Source organism: Rhipicephalus microplus, chromosome 2 (assembly GCF_043290135.1).
Source record: "Rhipicephalus microplus isolate Deutch F79 chromosome 2, USDA_Rmic, whole genome shotgun sequence".
NCBI lineage: Eukaryota > Metazoa > Arthropoda > Arachnida > Ixodida > Ixodidae > Rhipicephalus > Rhipicephalus microplus.
In genome coordinates, this window is record NC_134701.1 from 199,235,606 (window position 1) to 199,251,040 (window position 15,435).

Here is a 15,435-nt window from a genome sequence, read left to right on the forward strand (position 1 = left end):
ATACTTCAATGAACAAAGACTCAATTGTGACAGCTCTGCACAGCTGTGCTTGTGGTGTAGTGGTTATCACATCCACCTAACACGCGGAAGGCCCCAGGTTCGATCCCTGGCAGGCACAAGAGCACTTCTTTTTTTACAGTTTCAATATACGTCATTGAACAAAGACTCAATCGTGAGAGCTCTGCACAGCTGTGCTTGTGGTGTAGTGGTTATCACATCCGCTTCACACGCGGAAGGCCCCAGGTTCAATCCCTGGCAGGCACAAGAGCATTTCTTTTTTTTAATTTCAATATACGGCATTGAACAAAGACTCAATCGTGAGGGCTCTGCACAGCTGTGCTTGTGGTGTAGTGGTTATCACATCCGCCTAACACGCGGAAGGCCCCAGGTTCGATCCCTAGCAGGCACAAGAGCGTTTCTTTTTTTAGTTTCAATATACGTCATTGAACAAAGACTCATTCATGAGAGCTCTGCACAGCTGTGCTTGTGGTGTAGTGATTATCACATCCGCCTAACACGCGGAAGACCCCAGGTTCGATCCCTGGCATGTATAAGAGCACTTCTTTTTTACAGTTTCAATATACGTCATTGAACAAAGGCTCATTCGTGAGACCTCTGCACAGCTGTGCTTGTGGTGTAGTGGTTATCACATCCGCCTAACACGCGGAAGGCCCCAGGTTCGATCCCTGGCAGGCACAAGAGCACTTCTTTTTTTACAGTTTCAATATACTTCATTGAACAAAGTCTCATTCGTGAGAGCTCTGCACGGCTGTGCTTGTGGTGTAGTGTTTATCTCATCCGCTTCACACCCGGAAGGCCCAGGGTTCAATCCCTGGCAGACACAAGAGAATTTCCTTTTTTACACTTTCAATATATGTCATTGAACAAAGACTCATTCGTCAGAGCGCTGCACAGCTGTGCTTGTGGTGTAGCGGTTATCACATCCGCCTAACACGCGGATGGCGCCAGGTTCGATTCCTTGCAGGCACAAGGGCATTCCTTTTTTTAATTTCAATATACGTCATTGGACAAAGGCTCATTTGTGAGAGCTCTGCACAGCTGTGCTTGTGGTGTAGTGGTTATCACATCCACCTAATACGCGAAAGGCCCCAGGTTCGATCTCTGGCAGGCACAAGAGCACTGCCTTTTTACAGTTTCAATATACGTCATTGAACAAAGGTTCATTCGTGAGAGCTCTGCACAGCTTTGCTTGTGGTGTAGCGGTTATCACATCCGCCTAACACGCGGAAGGCCCCAGGTTCGATCCCTGGCAGGCACAAGAGCACTTCTTTTTTTAGTTTCAATATACGTCATTGAACAAAGACTCAATCGTGAGAGCTCCGCACAGCTGTGCTTGTGGTGTAGTGGTTATCACATCCGCTTCACACGCGGAAGGCCCCAGGTTCAATCCCTGGCAGGCACAAGAACATTTCTTTTTTTACAGTTTCAATATATGTCATTGAACAAAGACTCATTCGTCAGAGCGCTGCACAGCTGTGCTTGTGGTGTAGTGGTTATCACATCCGCTTAACATAACACGCGGAAGGCCCCAGGTTCGATCCGTGGCAGGCACAAGAGTACTTCTTTTTTACAGTTTATATATACTTCAATGACTTCAATGAACAAAGACTCAATTGTGACAGCTCTGCACAGCTGTGCTTGTGGTGTAGTGGTTATCACATCCACCTAACACGCGGAAGGCCCCAGGTTCGATCCCTGGCAGGCACAAGAGCACTTCTTTTTTTACAGTTTCAATATACGTCATTGAACAAAGACTCAATCGTGAGAGCTCTGCACAGCTTTGCTTGTGGTGTAGTGGTTATCACATCCGCTTCACACGCGGAAGGCCCCAGGTTCGATCTCTGGCAGGCACAAGAGCATTTCTTTTTTTTAGTTTCAATATACGTCATTGAACAAAGACTCATTCATGAGAGCTTTGCACAGCTGTGCTTGTGGTGTAGTGGTTATCACATCCGCTTCACACGCGGATGGCGCCAGGTTCGATCCCTTGCAGGCACAAGGGCATTTCTTTTTTTAATTTCAATATACGTCATTGGACAAAGGCTCGATCGTGAGAGCTCTGCACAGCTGTGCTTGTGGTGTAGTGGTTATCACATCCACCTAATACGCGAAAGGCCCCAGGTTCGATCTCTGGCAGGCACAAGAGCACTTCCTTTTTACAGTTTCAATATACGTCATTGAACAAAGGTTCATTCGTGAGAGCTCTGCACAGCTGTGCTTGTGGTGTAGCGGTTATCACATCCGCCTAACACGCGGAAGGCCCCAGGTTCGATCCCTGGCAGGCACAAGAGCACTTCCTTTTTTACAGTTTCAATATACGTCATTGAACAAAGACTCAATCGTGAGAGCTCTGCACAGCTTTGCTTGTGGTGTAGTGGTTATCACATCCGCTTCACACGCGGAAGGCCCCAGGTTCAATCCCTGGCAGGCACAAGAGCATTTCTTTTTTTTTAATTTCAATATACGTCATTGAACAAAGACTCAATCGTGAGAGCTCTGCACAGCTGTGCTTGTAGTGTAGTGGTTATCACATCCGCCTAACACGCGGAAGGCCCCAGGTTCGATCCCTGGCAGGCACAAGACCGTTTCTTTTTTTAGTTCCAATATACGTCATTGAACAAAGACTCAATCGTGAGAGCTCGGCACAGCTGTGCTTGTGGTGTAGTGGTTATCACATCCGCTTCACACGCGGAAGGCCCCAGGTTCGATCCCTGGCAGGCACAAGAGCACTTCTTTTTTTACACTTTCAATATATGTCATTGAACAAAGACTTATTCGTCAGAGCGCTGCAACTGTGCTTGTGGTGTAGTGGTTATCACATACGCTTCACACGCGGAAGGCCCCAGGTTCGATCCCTGGCAGGCACAAGAGCATTTCTTTTTTTAATTTCAATATACGCCATTGAACAAAGGCTCATTCGTGAGAGCTCTGCAGAGCTGTGCTTGGGGTGTAGTGGTTATCACATCCACTTAATACGCGGAAGGCCCCAGGTTCGATCTCTGGCAGGCACAAGCGCACTTCCTTTTTACAGTTTCAATATACGTCATTGAACAAAGACTCAATCGTGAGAGCTCTGCACAGCTGTGCTTGTGGTGTAGTGGTTATCACATACGCTTCACACGCGGAAGGCCCCAGGTTCGATCCCTGGCAGGCACAAGAGCATTTCTTTTTTTAATTTCAATATACGCCATTGAACAAAGACTCGTTCATGAGAGCTCGGCACAGCTGTGCTTGTGGTGTAGTGGTTTCAATAAACAAAGAAAAAAAAGCTTGTGGTGTAGTGGTTATCACATCCGCCTTACACGCGGAAGGCCCCAGGTTCGATCCCTGGCAGGCACAAGAGCACTTTTCTTTTACAGTTTCAATATACGTCATTGCACAAAGGCTCATTCGTGAGACCTCTGCACAGCTGTGCTTGGGGTGTAGCGGTTATCACATCCGCCTAACACGCGGAAAGCCCCAGGTTCGATCCCTGGCAGGCACAAAAGCACTTCTTTTTTTACAGTTTCAATATACGTCATTGAACAAAGACTCAATCGTGAGAGCTCTGCAGAGCTGTGCTTGTGGTGTATTGGTTATCACATCCGCCTAACACGCGGAAGGCCCCAGGTTCGATACCTGGCAGGCACAAGAGCGTTTCTTTTTTTAGTTTCAATATACGTCATAGAACAAAGACTCATTCATGGGAGCTCTGCACAGCTATGCTTGTGGTGTAGTGGTTATCACATCAGCTTCACATGCGGAAGGCCCCAGGTTCGATCCCTGGCAGGCACAGGAGCATTTATTTTTTTAAATTTCAATATACGTCATTGAACAAAGACTCATTCGTGAGAGCTCTGCACAGCTGTGCTTGTGGTGTAGTGTTTATCTCATCCGCTTCACACCCGCAAGGCCCAGGGTTCAATCCCTGGCAGACACAAGAGAATTTCTTTTTTTACAATCTCAATATACGTCATTGAACAAAGACTCATTCGTCAGAGCACTGCACAGCGGTGCTTGTTGTGTAGTGGTTATCACATCCGCCTAAGACGCGGAAGTCCCCAGGTTCGATCCGTGGCAGGCACAAGAGCACTTCTTTTTTTGCAGTTTCAATATACGTCATTGAACAAAGACTAATTCATGAGAGCTCTGCACAGCTGTGCTTGTGGTGTAGTGGTTATCACATCCGCCTTACACGCGGAAGGCTTCAGGTTTTCAGGTTCGATCCCTGGCAGGCACAAGAGCATTTCTTTTTTTACAGTTTCAATATACTTCATTGAACAAAGACTAATTCGTGAGAGCTCTGCACAGCTGTGCTTGTGGTGTAGTGTTTATCACATCCACTTCACACCCGGAAGGCCCAGGGTTCAATCCCTGGCAGGCACAAGAGCATTTCTTTTTTTACAGTTTCAATATAACGTCATTGAACAAAGACTCATTCGTCAGAGCGCTGCACAGCTGTGCTTGTGGTGTAGTGGTTATCACATCCGCCTAACACGCGGAAGGCCCCAGGTTCTATCCGTGGCAGGCACAAAAGTACTTCTTTTTTACAGTTTCAATATACGTTATTGAACAAAGACTCATTCATGAGAGCTCTGCACAGCTGTGCTTGTGGTGTAGTGAATGTCACCACCACTTAACACACGGAAGACCCTGGTTCGAACCGTGGCAGGCACAAGAGCACTTCCTTTTTTACAGTTTCAATATGCTTCATTGAACAAAGCCTCATTTGTGAGATCTCTGCACAGCTGTACTTGTGGTGTAGTGTTTATCACACCCGCCTTATGCGCGGAAGGCACCAGGTTCGACCTCTGGCAGGCACGAGAGCATTTCTTTTTTTATAGTTTCAATATACGTCATTGAACAAAGACTCATTCATGAGAGCACTGCACAGCTGTGCTTGTGGTGTAGCGGTTATCACATCCGCCTAACACGCGGAAGGCCCCAGGTTCGATCCCTGGCAGGCACAAGAACACTTCTTTTTTTACAGTTTCAATATACTTCATTGAACAATGACTCATTCGTGTCGCTCTGCACAGCTGTGCTTGTGGTGTAGCGGTTATCACATCCGCCTAACACGCGGAAGACCCCAGGTTCGATCCGTAGCAGGCACAAGAGCACTTCTTTTTTACAGTTTCAATATACTTCATTGAACAACGACTCAATTGTGAGAGCTCTGCACAGCTGTGCTTGTAGTGTAGTGGTTATCACATCCGCCTAACACGCAGAATGCCACAGGTTCGATCCCTGGCAGGCACAAGAGCATTTCTTTTTTTAGTTTCAATATACGTCATTGAACAAAGACTCATTCATGAGAGCTCTGCCCAGCTGTGCTTGTGGTGTAGTGGTTATCACATCCGCTTCACACGCGGATGGCGCCAGGTTCGATCCCTTGCAGGCACAAGGGCATTTCTTTTTTTAATTTCAATATACGTCATTGAACAAAGGCTCATTCATGAGAGCTCTGCACAGCTGTGCTTGTGGTGTAGTGGTTATCACATCCACTTAATACGCGGAAGGCCCCAGGTTCGATCTCTGGCAGGCACAAGAGCACTTCCTTTTTACAGTTTCAATATACGTCATTGAACAAAGGTTCATTCGTGAGAGCTCTGCACAGCTGTGCTTGTGGTGTAGCGGTTATCACATCCGCCTAACACGCGGAAGGCCCCAGGTTCGATCCCTGGCAGGCACAAGAGCACTTCTTCTTTTACAGTTTCAATATACGTCATTGAACAAAGACTCAATCGTGAGAGCTCTGCACAGCTGTGCTTGTGGTGTAGTGGTTATCACATACGCTTCACACGCGGAAGGCCCCAGGTTCGATCCCTGGCAGGCACAAGAGCATTTCTTTTTTTAATTTCAATATACGCCATTGAACAAAGACTCGTTCATGAGAGCTCTGCACAGCTGTACTTGTGGTGTAGTGGTTTCAATAAAGAAAGAAAAAAAGCTTGTGGTGTAGTGGTTATCACATCCGCCTTCCACGCGGAAGGCCCCAGGTTCGATCCCTGGCAGGCACAAGAGCACTTTTCTTTTACAGTTTCAATATACGTCATTGCACAAAGGCTCATTCGTGAGACCTCTGCACAGCTGTGCTTGTGGTGTAGTCATTCCACTTCCGGCCACCGTAGTGTACGGACGTGGCGGCATGAGCTCCGGCGATATCGGAGCGGCATCAACGGCCCAGCTCGGTCGTGGTACCAGGAACATGGACGAATCGTCACAGGATTATCAGATTATTTTGCCCCGACTGCCATCAAATGATTCAACGCTGCATACTGTCTTTTTGCACGCTGATATCAAGGCGCGGCCGTATCGCGTTGAGGATTTCAGGGACGCTCTTATTCGTTTGGCTTTGCTTCCCGAGGTTGCTGCCTTGGGGGCGTACCAAATGAATCATGTTTGGGCCATCACTTTCAAGGACGAGGAGGGCAAGAAGAGAATACTCGCTGCTGGGGACATTGTGGTGAAGAACCAGCGCTGTATCACTATCGACCCTAACCACCAGGATACGAAGCTGAAGATACACTGGCTACTGTTTAACGTTCCTGACGACGAGGTGAGGGCAGCGTTGGCTCCTTATGGCAAGGTGAACGAAATAGTGCGAGAGCGCTGGCGCGTGTACGGATGCACCGACAAAGGCTCTTCGACGCGAGTGGTGAGCATCAGGCTCAAAGCTGGCCTCACGGTGGATGACCTCCCACATCAGTTGCGGATTGCCGGAGACCTCACGCTAGTTGTCGTCGCGGGAAGAGCACCGTTATGCCTGCGTTGCCGCGGAACAGGTCATATTAGGAGGGATTGCCGAGCCCCACGTTGTACAGTGTGTCGGCGTTTTGGGCATAATGAGAGCGGCTGTATGAGAACATATGCAAGTGTAGCAGGGCCCGCGGGAGGCGAAGAACTTTCCGAGCATCACATGGACGAGGCTGAAGCAGAAGAGCTGATAGGGGCGCGTCGGGAGGAACCGAAACCCAAGTTGACGCCCCTTACGCCACGCCCCACAGGTGCTGAGACGACGTCTAACAAAGACAAGGGTTCTACAAAAGACGTGCAATCCACGAGGAACACACAAGATATAACGGCGCTTGCAGCACAGGAAGAAATGTCGGAAAACATGGACACGTCAAATACATGTAAAAGGCCCAGGGAAGAGGCGGAAGGCAAGAAGGCTGCTACAACGAAAGAAGTGGAGGAACCACCGGCCAAGGCGATGAACGTGCGCCGTAGACCGGCACCTAACATCCTCAGCGAACGTCGAATAGCCGAGAACCTCCCACCAACCCAGGTGCAACAGACACAACTGCCGCAGCAGCAACTAGTGCCGAATCAGCAGGCATTGCATCAGCGACTGACAGATCAACAACAGAAGGGGCCTTCAGCGGGGCCCCCTTCAGATCAAAAGCCCCCGTAAGGTGGGGGTCTGGATTAAGTGACACAAGTATTAACCCGGCGGAAGCACCAACAAATGGAGCGCAGTGGTGAAGTGTGCATAATGTGCTGCGTGAAACGTGCGCGGCGCTCTACTTTTGTGATCAAAAGAAAGGGGACCTATCAGACCATATCGAACCTTGGACCTGATGGTGATAAAGGAGTATCAGAGGTGAGAACCATGTGGCCTGGACGGCCATTCACGTCCTAATGGCTATGAGCGTCGAAGCAGAATTGAGAGTTGCGACTCTCAATGTCAGGGGACTTGCCGCTCGACGAAGGCAGTATCAATTAAGTCGTTTGATGCTGGAACGTGATCTCGATGTTATTGCCATTCAGGAAACAAAAGTTGAAGGGCAAGATCAGACTGACCGAATGGTGTCCCCTTTTAGAGCCCGGTACGATGTGTGTGTGTCTCATGCCGTTGGAATGTCGGCGGGTTGTGCACTGTTCCTTAAAAATTCTATTGGAATAGTTGAGGAGACTGTAACTGTGTCTAGTACTGGGAGATTCATAGTTTGCGATTTTACATATAATAATAAAAAATGGCGAGTTGTCTGTGTTTACGCACCGAACAAAGAAGTTGAACGTAAATTATTGTTTGAGAATTTACAGACTTTTCTTAGCTGTGGCAGGATTGTCATTATGCTCGGCGACTTTAATTGTGTTTGCAACCCTCAGGACAGAGCAAAAAAAGCAGCCATAAAAGACCAAAGTGCAACGCTACTCTGCACTATTGTACAAGATTGTCATCTCGAAGATGTTGGTGATGTGCTCTCTGCAGAAGAGCACTTCACACATTTTCAGAACGAAAGCCATGCGAGGCTAGACAGAGCCTATGTGTCAGTAGAGTTAATGCGAGTATGTTCGAATTATGAAGTAAAAAGTGTGTCTTTCAGTGACCACAGTTTAGTAATGTTCACTATAGGGTATAAACAGAAGAAGACACGCTTTAACTGGGATGTGTGGAAATTAAACGACTTATTATTAAAAGATGAATTGTTCGTTGAAGCTGTGCAGGATTCCATTAACAAAATGTTAGCTGAGCCTCAAGCGAACGTGATTGAAGCCTGGGAGCGTTTTAAGGAGGTGACAAAGATGAAAGCCATAGAAAGATCCGGTGTGTTACATAGAGCCAAAAAGGAAAAAGAAAAAGATTTGCAATGTCAGTTAGACTTCGCATTGAGTCTAGAAAGTAAAATGCCAGGAAAGTACACAAAAGAAATAAGGCAGTTGAAAAACCAATTGGAGGCAATTGACATTGAAAAATATAGAGGGGCGGTGATAAGGGCACGTGCAGAAAAATTATCTCTCGGCGAAACACCAACAAAGCGTGCACTTGGGGATGAAAAAAGATACGCCAAGCGAAATGAAATCAAAGCGATTGCAACTGATAGCGGTATTGTACGTGAAGCGACAGCAATTGAGCAAGTATTTGTCGAATATTTCCGAGGCATACTTGGCCGAAAAGTGAAGGCAGAGGAAGGGTTTGAGGCTCAGTTTCTGCATTTGATACCAAAGCTCTCTGATAACGAGAGAGAGCAGCTGGAGATAGCGATTGAAGTGTCCGAAATAGAAAAGGCTATTGATGACCTAGCGGCTGGCAAAGCACCGGGACCTGATGGATTTGGTGCCGCATTGTACAAGACTTTTAAAGGTGTTATTTCTGTTGCCTTACATCGTGTCTTCACGGAGGCTATAAGATTAAAGGTTCTGCCCGGCTCATTTAAAAAGACGCACGTAATACTCATACCGAAAACTGACGACCCCAAAAAATTATTGTCCGTCAAGTCGTACCGACCAATCAGTTTAGCCAACACAGACTATAAAGTGTTTATGAAGGTTCTTGCAGGCAGGTTGCAAAGGATGATGAAAATACTAGTTGGACCACACCAGACTTGTGGTATAAAAGGACGCACAATAAATACAAATGTTCATGTAGCGAGAAGCGTGCTGGAGAGCTGCGATGTGTTTGGTGGCAAGGTTGCAATGTTGCAATTAGATCTGGAAAAAGCCTTTGACCGTGTAAATCATGATATCCTTTTTTTGATATTAGAATATGTTAATGTAGGGTCTGTCATTTTGGAAGGGGTAAAAATGGCCTATAGAGAGTGCTTTACGAGTATTGTAATTAATGGGCGACTTACTGAAAGCTTTCAAGTGACAAACGGTGTGCGGCAAGGTGATCCCATTTCGGCTTTATTATTTGCAATATATATGGAACCTTTCTGCATGAAGATTATTAGCAATGAAACAATAAAAGGGTATCAGCTAATGAACAGTGAAGTTAAAATGCTAACATATGCTGACGATATCGCCGTGTTTTGTAGCGATAAGGAAAGTGTCAGTGAAGTGATACGTCATGTGGCCTATTTTTGCAAGATGACAGGCAGTGCAGTAAACTGGGACAAATGCCTAGGCTTGTGGCATGGTTCTTGGGAGACCACCCCACAAAACTTTGCAAATATGAACTGGTCACTTGTACCGACGAAGTATCTCGGAGTACCCCTCCAGCATTATAAAAACACGGATGATTACTGGAAAGAGATATGTGAGAGCACTCGTGAGAGGACAAGAAACTGGGGTGGTAGGGAACTTTCTATGTTTTCTAGAGCGACTGCATGCAACTGGTTCATTGTTTGCAAAGTATGGTATGTTCTGCAGTTCCTATTTATGTCAAGAGCAAATGTGCAGAAATTGCATCGAGTCTTAGCTGTGTTTGTTTGGGGGTCGGTTTGGGAGCGTACGAGTCGAACAAACTTATTTCATTCACTAAGAAATGGTGGTTTAGGATTGGCTCACCTCTTCCTCAAGCAAATTGTGTCTAGATATATTTTTTTACGCGACCAATGTAATCCGTTTGTGAGAACATTTCTACAAATTGTACTTTCTAATAAGATTCCTGATTATGTGGTATCAAGTATGCCTGTGAAATGTAACCTACGCGGATATTTAAGAGAAGTTATAATGGCATATGAAATACTGAAAGTGAGATTTTCAATGGAATATTTATCTGTTGTAAAGAGAAAACGTCTTTACAGAGATTTACGTGACGTAATGCTGCCTCAGCCTATCTACAGATCAGTATACCAGGCTGGTGCTGAACGTGACGTATTGAAGAGAGTGAAAATGATGACCGTACGCGCAAGTGCAAAGACATTTTTTTTTCAGCTGCACAGCGGAACATTGCCCGTAAAACCATGGTTACAAGAAAAGGGTTTCTTTGTTCCGTGGTCGATGGACTGCCTTATCTGTAAGAAACCCGAGACGGTCAACCACATTTTTCTTGATTGCTGGGATGCTGTTTTTCTGTGGGACATTCTGCAGCGTACTTTGAAAAAGGACTTGCCTATCACACCACACGGTATTAGATTCTTGGCTGTAGAAAATGAGGATGGTGTGCCTTATGATATGTTTATGTTGCTTGTGCTTCACAGCGTGTGTCGAACTAGAATGGCGGTAAGACACGTAGATAAAGATGCCCGATGTGCGCATGAATACTTCACGGAAAGTATTGTATACATAAGAGACGTGTTATCTTCCAGAGAAGAAAGACCCGAATGGGTGTCGTTGTTGAATGTGTTGGCTACAATGAAGCAGTTTTAAATGAAACCAGTCACAGCCAGGCTGGTGTTTTTTTAAACTTGTTTAAATGTGATCGTAAATTGTATTTCTTTTGTGCGAAGCCGGCAATAAAGAAAAAAAAAAGTGTTTGTGGTGTAGTGGTTATCACATCCGCCTAACACGCGGAAGGCCCCAGGTTCGATCCCTGGCAGGCACAAGAGCACTTCTTTTTTTACAGTTTCAATATACTTCATTGAACAAAGTCTCATTCGTGAGAGCTCTGCACGGCTGTGCTTGTGGTGTAGTGTTTATCACATCCGCTTCACACCCGGAAGGCCCAGGATTCAATCCCTGGCAGGCACAAGAACATTTCTTTTTTTACAGTTTCAATATACGTCATTGAACAAAGACTCATTCGTCAGAGCGCTGCACAGCTGTGCTTGTGGTGTAGTGGTTATCACATCCACTTAACATAACACGCGGAAGGCCCCAGGTTCGATCCTTGGCAGGCACAAGAGTACATCTTTTTTACAGTTTCAATATACTTCAATGAAGAAAGACTCAACTGTGAGAGCTCTGCACAGCTGTGCTTGTGGTGTAGTGGTTATCACATCCACCTAACACGCGGAAGGCCACAGGTTCGATCCCTGACAGGCACAAGAGCGTTTCTTTTTTTAGTTTCAATATACGTCATTGAACAAAGACTCATTCATGAGAGCTCTGCACAGCTGTGCTTGTGGTGTAGTGGTTATCACATCCGCCTTACACGCGGAAGGCCCCAGGTTCGATCCCTGGCATGTATAAGAGCACTTTTTTTTACAGTTTCAATATACGTCATTGAACAAAGGCTTATTCGTAAGACCTCTGCACAGCTGTGCTTGTGGTGTAGCGGTTGTCACATCTGCCTAACACGCGGAAGGCCCCAGGTTCGATCCCTGGCAGGCACAAGAGCACTTCTTTTTTTACAGTTTCAATATACGTCATTGAACAAAGACTCAATCGTGAGAGCTCTGCACAGATGTGCTTGTGGTGTAGTGGTTATCACATCCGCCTAACACGCGGAAGGCCCCAGGTTCGATCCCTGGCAGGCACAAGAGCATTTCTTTTTTTACAGTTTCAATATACTTCATTGAAAAAAGACCCATTCGTGAGAGCTCTGCACAGCTGTGCTTGTGGTGTAGTGTTTATCACATCCGCTTCACACCCGGAAGGCCCAGGATTCAATCCCTGGCAGGCACAAGAACATTTCTTTTTTTACAGTTTCAATATACGTCATTGAACAAAGACTCATTCGTCAGAGCGCTGCACAGCTGTGCTTGTGGTGTAGTGGTTATCACATCCGCTTAACATAACACGCGGAAGGCCCCAGGTTCGATCCTTGGCAGGCACAAGAGTACTTCTTTTTTACAGTTTCAATATACTTCAATGAACAAAGACTCAACTGTGAGAGCGCTGCACAGCTGTGCTTGTGGTGTAGTGGTTATCACATCCACTTAACACGCGGAAGGCCCCAGGTTCGATCTCTGGCAGGCACAAGAGCATTTCTTTTTTTAGTTTCAATATACGTCATTGAACAAAGACTCAATCGTGAGAGCTCTGCACAGCTGTGCTTGTGGTGTAGTGGTTATCACATCCGCCTAACACGCGGAAGGCCCCCGGTTCGATCCCTAGCAGGCAGAAGAGCGTTTCTTTTTTTAGTTTCAATATACGTCATTGAACAAAGACTCATTCATGAGAGCTCTGCACAGCTGTGCTTGTGGTGTAGTGGTTATCACATCCGCCTTACACGCGGAAGGCCCCAGGTTCGATCCCTGGCATGTATAAGAGCACTTCTTTTTTACAGTTTCAATATACGTCATTGAACAAAGGCTCATTCGTGAGACCTGTGCACAGCTGTGCTTGTGGTGTAGCAGTTGTCACATCTGCCTAACACGCGAAAGGCCCCAGGTTCGATCCCTGGCAGGCACAAGAGCACTTCTTTTTTACAGTTTCAATATACGTCATTGAACAAAGACTCAATCGTGAGAGCTCTGCACAGCTGTGCTTGTGGTGTAGTGGTTATCACATCCGCCTTAACGCGGAAGGCCCCAGGTTCGATCCCTTGCATGCACAAGAGCACTTCTTTTTTACAGTTTCAATATGCGTCATTGAACAAAGGCTCATTCGTGAGACCTATGCACAGCTGTGTTTGTGGTGTAGTGGTTACCACATCCGCCTAACACGCGGAAGGCCCCAGGTTCGATCCCTGGCAGGCACAAGAGCACTTCTTTTTTTACAGTTTCAATATACTTCATTGAACAAAGTCTCATTCGTGAGAGCTCTGCACGGCTGTGCTTGTGGTGTAGTGTTTATCTCATCCGCTTCACACCCGGAAGGCCTAGGGTTCAATCCCTGGCAGACACAAGAGAATTCCTTTTTTTACACTTTCAATATATGTCATTGAACAAAGACTTATTCGTCAGAGCGCTGCAACTGTGCTTGTGGTGTAGCGGTTATCACATCCGCCTAACACGCGGAAGGCCCCAGGTTCGATCCCTGGCAGGCACAAGAGCATTTCTTTTTTTAGTTTCAATATACGTCATTGAACAAAGACTCATTCATGAGAGCTCTTCACAGCTGTGCTTGTGGTGTAGTGGTTATCACATCCGCCTAACACGCGGAAGGCCCCAGGTTCGATCCCTAGCAGGCACAAGAGCGTTTCTTTTTTTAGTTTCAATATACGTCATTGAACAAAGACTCATTCATGAGAGCTCTGCACAGCTGTGCTTGTGGTGTAGTGGTTATCACATCCGCCTTACACGCGGAAGGCCCCAGGTTCGATCCCGGGCATGTATAAGAGCACTTCTTTTTTACAGTTTCAATAAACGTCATTGAACAAAGGCTCATTCGTGAGACCTCTGCACAGCTGTGCTTGTGGTGTAGCGGTTGTCACATCTGCCTAACACGCGGAAGGCCCCAGGTTCGATCCCTGGCAGGCACAAGAGCACTTCTTTTTTTACAGTTTCAATATACGTCATTGAACAAAGACTCAATCGTGAGAGCTCTGCACAGATGTGCTTGTGGTGTAGTGGTTATCACATCCGCCTTAACGCGGAAGGCCCCAGGTTCGATCCCTTGCATGCACAAGAGCACTTCTTTTTTACAGTTTCAATATACGTCATTGAACAAAGGCTCATTAGTGAGACCTATGCACAGCTGTGCTTGTGGTGTAGTGGTTATCACATCCGCCTAACACGCGGAAGGCCCCAGGTTCGATCCCTGGCAGGCACAAGAGCACTTCTTTTTTTACAGTTTCAATATACTTCATCGAACAAAGTCTCATTCGTGAGAGCTCTGCACGGCTGTGCTTGTGGTGTAGTGTTTATCTCATCCGCTTCACACCCGGAAGGCCCAGGGTTCAATCCCTGGCAGACACAAGAGAATTTCTTTTTTTACACTTTCAATATATGTCATTGAACAAAGACTCATTCGTCAGAGCGCTGCACAGCTGTGCTTGTGGTGTAGCAGTTATCACATCCGCCTAACACGCGGAAGGCCCCAGGTTCGATCCCTGGCAGGCACAAGAGCACTTCTTTTTTTACAGTTTCAATATACGTCATTGAACAAAGACTCAATCGTGAGAGCTCTGCACAGCTGTGCTTGTGGTGTAGTGGTTATCACATCCGCTTAACACGCGGAAGGCCCCAGGTTCGATCCCTGGCAGGCACAAGAGCATTTCTTTTTTTACAGTTTCAATATACTTCATTGAACAAAGACCCATTCGTGAGAGCTCTGCACAGCTGTGCTTGTGGTGTAGTGTTTATCACATCCGCTTCACACCCGGAAGGCCCAGGATTCAATCCCTGGCAGGCACAAGAACATTTCTTTTTTTACAGTTTCAATATACGTCATTGAACAAAGACTCATTCGTCAGAGCGCTGCACAGCTGTGCTTGTGGTGTAATGGTTATCGCATCCGCTTAACATAACACGCGGAAGGCCCCAGGTTCGATCCTTGGCAGGCACAAGAGTACTTCTTTTTTACAGTTTCAATATACTTCAATGAACAAAGACTCAACTGTGAGAGCTCTGCACAGCTGTGCTTGTGGTGTAGTGGTTATCACATCCACTTAACACGCGGAAGGCCCCAGGTTCGATCTCTGGCAGGCACAAGAGCATTTCTTTTTTTAGTTTGTATATACGTCATTGAACAAAGACTCATTCATGAGAGCTCTGTACAGCTGTGCTTGTGGTGTAGTGGTTATCACATCCGCTTCACACGCGGATGGCGCCAGGTTCGATCCCTTGCAGGCTCAAGGGCATTTCTTTTTTTAATTTCAATATACGTCATTGGACAAAGGCTCATTCGTGAGAGCTCTGCACAGCTGTGCTTGTGGTGTAGTGGTTATCACATCCACCTAACACGCGGAAGGCTCCAGGTTCGATCCCTAGCAGGCACAAG

The 15,435-nt window shown here is 46.5% G+C and overlaps 1 protein-coding gene and 53 non-coding genes across 54 annotated transcripts; all 54 read left to right on the forward strand.

Annotated features, from left to right (window-relative positions):
* The first annotated feature begins 45 nt into the window (after positions 1-45).
* Positions 46-118, forward strand: TRNAV-AAC (transfer RNA valine (anticodon AAC)). Its single transcript has one exon. It is a non-coding gene; the product is annotated as a tRNA-Val (tRNA).
* A 73-nt stretch (positions 119-191) lies between these two features.
* On the forward strand, positions 192-264 carry TRNAV-CAC (transfer RNA valine (anticodon CAC)). The gene has a single exon. It is a non-coding gene; the product is annotated as a tRNA-Val (tRNA).
* Positions 265-336: 72 nt separating this feature from the next.
* Positions 337-409, forward strand: TRNAV-AAC (transfer RNA valine (anticodon AAC)). Its single transcript has one exon. It is a non-coding gene; the product is annotated as a tRNA-Val (tRNA).
* A 71-nt stretch (positions 410-480) lies between these two features.
* On the forward strand, positions 481-553 carry TRNAV-AAC (transfer RNA valine (anticodon AAC)). Its single transcript has one exon. It is a non-coding gene; the product is annotated as a tRNA-Val (tRNA).
* A 72-nt stretch (positions 554-625) lies between these two features.
* Positions 626-698, forward strand: TRNAV-AAC (transfer RNA valine (anticodon AAC)). The gene has a single exon. It is a non-coding gene; the product is annotated as a tRNA-Val (tRNA).
* A 219-nt stretch (positions 699-917) lies between these two features.
* On the forward strand, positions 918-990 carry TRNAV-AAC (transfer RNA valine (anticodon AAC)). Its single transcript has one exon. It is a non-coding gene; the product is annotated as a tRNA-Val (tRNA).
* A 71-nt stretch (positions 991-1,061) lies between these two features.
* TRNAI-AAU (transfer RNA isoleucine (anticodon AAU)) lies at positions 1,062-1,134 on the forward strand. The gene has a single exon. It is a non-coding gene; the product is annotated as a tRNA-Ile (tRNA).
* A 72-nt stretch (positions 1,135-1,206) lies between these two features.
* TRNAV-AAC (transfer RNA valine (anticodon AAC)) lies at positions 1,207-1,279 on the forward strand. The gene has a single exon. It is a non-coding gene; the product is annotated as a tRNA-Val (tRNA).
* A 71-nt stretch (positions 1,280-1,350) lies between these two features.
* On the forward strand, positions 1,351-1,423 carry TRNAV-CAC (transfer RNA valine (anticodon CAC)). The gene has a single exon. It is a non-coding gene; the product is annotated as a tRNA-Val (tRNA).
* Positions 1,424-1,496: 73 nt separating this feature from the next.
* Positions 1,497-1,574, forward strand: TRNAV-AAC (transfer RNA valine (anticodon AAC)). Its single transcript is given in 2 exon segments — positions 1,497-1,533; positions 1,539-1,574. It is a non-coding gene; the product is annotated as a tRNA-Val (tRNA).
* An 81-nt stretch (positions 1,575-1,655) lies between these two features.
* Positions 1,656-1,728, forward strand: TRNAV-AAC (transfer RNA valine (anticodon AAC)). Its single transcript has one exon. It is a non-coding gene; the product is annotated as a tRNA-Val (tRNA).
* Positions 1,729-1,801: 73 nt separating this feature from the next.
* TRNAV-CAC (transfer RNA valine (anticodon CAC)) lies at positions 1,802-1,874 on the forward strand. The gene has a single exon. It is a non-coding gene; the product is annotated as a tRNA-Val (tRNA).
* Positions 1,875-1,946: 72 nt separating this feature from the next.
* TRNAV-CAC (transfer RNA valine (anticodon CAC)) lies at positions 1,947-2,019 on the forward strand. Its single transcript has one exon. It is a non-coding gene; the product is annotated as a tRNA-Val (tRNA).
* A 71-nt stretch (positions 2,020-2,090) lies between these two features.
* TRNAI-AAU (transfer RNA isoleucine (anticodon AAU)) lies at positions 2,091-2,163 on the forward strand. The gene has a single exon. It is a non-coding gene; the product is annotated as a tRNA-Ile (tRNA).
* Positions 2,164-2,235: 72 nt separating this feature from the next.
* TRNAV-AAC (transfer RNA valine (anticodon AAC)) lies at positions 2,236-2,308 on the forward strand. The gene has a single exon. It is a non-coding gene; the product is annotated as a tRNA-Val (tRNA).
* Positions 2,309-2,381: 73 nt separating this feature from the next.
* On the forward strand, positions 2,382-2,454 carry TRNAV-CAC (transfer RNA valine (anticodon CAC)). The gene has a single exon. It is a non-coding gene; the product is annotated as a tRNA-Val (tRNA).
* Positions 2,455-2,527: 73 nt separating this feature from the next.
* TRNAV-AAC (transfer RNA valine (anticodon AAC)) lies at positions 2,528-2,600 on the forward strand. Its single transcript has one exon. It is a non-coding gene; the product is annotated as a tRNA-Val (tRNA).
* A 71-nt stretch (positions 2,601-2,671) lies between these two features.
* TRNAV-CAC (transfer RNA valine (anticodon CAC)) lies at positions 2,672-2,744 on the forward strand. Its single transcript has one exon. It is a non-coding gene; the product is annotated as a tRNA-Val (tRNA).
* A 71-nt stretch (positions 2,745-2,815) lies between these two features.
* TRNAV-CAC (transfer RNA valine (anticodon CAC)) lies at positions 2,816-2,888 on the forward strand. The gene has a single exon. It is a non-coding gene; the product is annotated as a tRNA-Val (tRNA).
* A 216-nt stretch (positions 2,889-3,104) lies between these two features.
* Positions 3,105-3,177, forward strand: TRNAV-CAC (transfer RNA valine (anticodon CAC)). The gene has a single exon. It is a non-coding gene; the product is annotated as a tRNA-Val (tRNA).
* A 110-nt stretch (positions 3,178-3,287) lies between these two features.
* Positions 3,288-3,360, forward strand: TRNAV-UAC (transfer RNA valine (anticodon UAC)). Its single transcript has one exon. It is a non-coding gene; the product is annotated as a tRNA-Val (tRNA).
* Positions 3,361-3,432: 72 nt separating this feature from the next.
* On the forward strand, positions 3,433-3,505 carry TRNAV-AAC (transfer RNA valine (anticodon AAC)). The gene has a single exon. It is a non-coding gene; the product is annotated as a tRNA-Val (tRNA).
* Positions 3,506-3,578: 73 nt separating this feature from the next.
* Positions 3,579-3,651, forward strand: TRNAV-AAC (transfer RNA valine (anticodon AAC)). The gene has a single exon. It is a non-coding gene; the product is annotated as a tRNA-Val (tRNA).
* A 71-nt stretch (positions 3,652-3,722) lies between these two features.
* TRNAV-CAC (transfer RNA valine (anticodon CAC)) lies at positions 3,723-3,795 on the forward strand. The gene has a single exon. It is a non-coding gene; the product is annotated as a tRNA-Val (tRNA).
* Positions 3,796-4,159: 364 nt separating this feature from the next.
* TRNAV-UAC (transfer RNA valine (anticodon UAC)) lies at positions 4,160-4,240 on the forward strand. The gene has a single exon. It is a non-coding gene; the product is annotated as a tRNA-Val (tRNA).
* A 220-nt stretch (positions 4,241-4,460) lies between these two features.
* TRNAV-AAC (transfer RNA valine (anticodon AAC)) lies at positions 4,461-4,533 on the forward strand. The gene has a single exon. It is a non-coding gene; the product is annotated as a tRNA-Val (tRNA).
* Positions 4,534-4,896: 363 nt separating this feature from the next.
* TRNAV-AAC (transfer RNA valine (anticodon AAC)) lies at positions 4,897-4,969 on the forward strand. Its single transcript has one exon. It is a non-coding gene; the product is annotated as a tRNA-Val (tRNA).
* Positions 4,970-5,186: 217 nt separating this feature from the next.
* On the forward strand, positions 5,187-5,259 carry TRNAV-AAC (transfer RNA valine (anticodon AAC)). Its single transcript has one exon. It is a non-coding gene; the product is annotated as a tRNA-Val (tRNA).
* Positions 5,260-5,330: 71 nt separating this feature from the next.
* Positions 5,331-5,403, forward strand: TRNAV-CAC (transfer RNA valine (anticodon CAC)). The gene has a single exon. It is a non-coding gene; the product is annotated as a tRNA-Val (tRNA).
* Positions 5,404-5,474: 71 nt separating this feature from the next.
* Positions 5,475-5,547, forward strand: TRNAI-AAU (transfer RNA isoleucine (anticodon AAU)). Its single transcript has one exon. It is a non-coding gene; the product is annotated as a tRNA-Ile (tRNA).
* A 72-nt stretch (positions 5,548-5,619) lies between these two features.
* TRNAV-AAC (transfer RNA valine (anticodon AAC)) lies at positions 5,620-5,692 on the forward strand. The gene has a single exon. It is a non-coding gene; the product is annotated as a tRNA-Val (tRNA).
* Positions 5,693-5,765: 73 nt separating this feature from the next.
* Positions 5,766-5,838, forward strand: TRNAV-CAC (transfer RNA valine (anticodon CAC)). The gene has a single exon. It is a non-coding gene; the product is annotated as a tRNA-Val (tRNA).
* Positions 5,839-5,947: 109 nt separating this feature from the next.
* TRNAG-UCC (transfer RNA glycine (anticodon UCC)) lies at positions 5,948-6,020 on the forward strand. The gene has a single exon. It is a non-coding gene; the product is annotated as a tRNA-Gly (tRNA).
* A 121-nt stretch (positions 6,021-6,141) lies between these two features.
* Positions 6,142-7,414, forward strand: LOC119174052 (uncharacterized). The gene has a single exon (XM_037424829.2). It carries the CDS (start codon positions 6,149-6,151, stop codon positions 7,412-7,414), a length of 1,266 nt encoding a protein of 421 aa, XP_037280726.2. The 5' UTR covers positions 6,142-6,148.
* A 3,725-nt stretch (positions 7,415-11,139) lies between these two features.
* Positions 11,140-11,212, forward strand: TRNAV-AAC (transfer RNA valine (anticodon AAC)). Its single transcript has one exon. It is a non-coding gene; the product is annotated as a tRNA-Val (tRNA).
* Positions 11,213-11,431: 219 nt separating this feature from the next.
* TRNAV-AAC (transfer RNA valine (anticodon AAC)) lies at positions 11,432-11,509 on the forward strand. The gene is given in 2 exon segments: positions 11,432-11,468; positions 11,474-11,509. It is a non-coding gene; the product is annotated as a tRNA-Val (tRNA).
* A 72-nt stretch (positions 11,510-11,581) lies between these two features.
* TRNAV-AAC (transfer RNA valine (anticodon AAC)) lies at positions 11,582-11,654 on the forward strand. Its single transcript has one exon. It is a non-coding gene; the product is annotated as a tRNA-Val (tRNA).
* A 71-nt stretch (positions 11,655-11,725) lies between these two features.
* TRNAV-UAC (transfer RNA valine (anticodon UAC)) lies at positions 11,726-11,798 on the forward strand. Its single transcript has one exon. It is a non-coding gene; the product is annotated as a tRNA-Val (tRNA).
* Positions 11,799-11,869: 71 nt separating this feature from the next.
* TRNAV-AAC (transfer RNA valine (anticodon AAC)) lies at positions 11,870-11,942 on the forward strand. The gene has a single exon. It is a non-coding gene; the product is annotated as a tRNA-Val (tRNA).
* Positions 11,943-12,015: 73 nt separating this feature from the next.
* Positions 12,016-12,088, forward strand: TRNAV-AAC (transfer RNA valine (anticodon AAC)). Its single transcript has one exon. It is a non-coding gene; the product is annotated as a tRNA-Val (tRNA).
* A 219-nt stretch (positions 12,089-12,307) lies between these two features.
* Positions 12,308-12,385, forward strand: TRNAV-AAC (transfer RNA valine (anticodon AAC)). Its single transcript is given in 2 exon segments — positions 12,308-12,344; positions 12,350-12,385. It is a non-coding gene; the product is annotated as a tRNA-Val (tRNA).
* A 72-nt stretch (positions 12,386-12,457) lies between these two features.
* TRNAV-AAC (transfer RNA valine (anticodon AAC)) lies at positions 12,458-12,530 on the forward strand. The gene has a single exon. It is a non-coding gene; the product is annotated as a tRNA-Val (tRNA).
* A 215-nt stretch (positions 12,531-12,745) lies between these two features.
* Positions 12,746-12,818, forward strand: TRNAV-UAC (transfer RNA valine (anticodon UAC)). The gene has a single exon. It is a non-coding gene; the product is annotated as a tRNA-Val (tRNA).
* Positions 12,819-13,179: 361 nt separating this feature from the next.
* Positions 13,180-13,252, forward strand: TRNAV-AAC (transfer RNA valine (anticodon AAC)). Its single transcript has one exon. It is a non-coding gene; the product is annotated as a tRNA-Val (tRNA).
* A 217-nt stretch (positions 13,253-13,469) lies between these two features.
* TRNAV-AAC (transfer RNA valine (anticodon AAC)) lies at positions 13,470-13,542 on the forward strand. The gene has a single exon. It is a non-coding gene; the product is annotated as a tRNA-Val (tRNA).
* A 71-nt stretch (positions 13,543-13,613) lies between these two features.
* On the forward strand, positions 13,614-13,686 carry TRNAV-AAC (transfer RNA valine (anticodon AAC)). Its single transcript has one exon. It is a non-coding gene; the product is annotated as a tRNA-Val (tRNA).
* Positions 13,687-13,757: 71 nt separating this feature from the next.
* Positions 13,758-13,830, forward strand: TRNAV-UAC (transfer RNA valine (anticodon UAC)). The gene has a single exon. It is a non-coding gene; the product is annotated as a tRNA-Val (tRNA).
* A 72-nt stretch (positions 13,831-13,902) lies between these two features.
* On the forward strand, positions 13,903-13,975 carry TRNAV-AAC (transfer RNA valine (anticodon AAC)). Its single transcript has one exon. It is a non-coding gene; the product is annotated as a tRNA-Val (tRNA).
* A 217-nt stretch (positions 13,976-14,192) lies between these two features.
* Positions 14,193-14,265, forward strand: TRNAV-AAC (transfer RNA valine (anticodon AAC)). Its single transcript has one exon. It is a non-coding gene; the product is annotated as a tRNA-Val (tRNA).
* Positions 14,266-14,484: 219 nt separating this feature from the next.
* TRNAV-AAC (transfer RNA valine (anticodon AAC)) lies at positions 14,485-14,557 on the forward strand. Its single transcript has one exon. It is a non-coding gene; the product is annotated as a tRNA-Val (tRNA).
* Positions 14,558-14,630: 73 nt separating this feature from the next.
* On the forward strand, positions 14,631-14,703 carry TRNAV-AAC (transfer RNA valine (anticodon AAC)). Its single transcript has one exon. It is a non-coding gene; the product is annotated as a tRNA-Val (tRNA).
* Positions 14,704-14,922: 219 nt separating this feature from the next.
* On the forward strand, positions 14,923-15,000 carry TRNAV-AAC (transfer RNA valine (anticodon AAC)). The gene is given in 2 exon segments: positions 14,923-14,959; positions 14,965-15,000. It is a non-coding gene; the product is annotated as a tRNA-Val (tRNA).
* Positions 15,001-15,072: 72 nt separating this feature from the next.
* TRNAV-AAC (transfer RNA valine (anticodon AAC)) lies at positions 15,073-15,145 on the forward strand. The gene has a single exon. It is a non-coding gene; the product is annotated as a tRNA-Val (tRNA).
* Positions 15,146-15,360: 215 nt separating this feature from the next.
* TRNAV-AAC (transfer RNA valine (anticodon AAC)) lies at positions 15,361-15,433 on the forward strand. The gene has a single exon. It is a non-coding gene; the product is annotated as a tRNA-Val (tRNA).
* Positions 15,434-15,435: the final 2 nt, after the last annotated feature.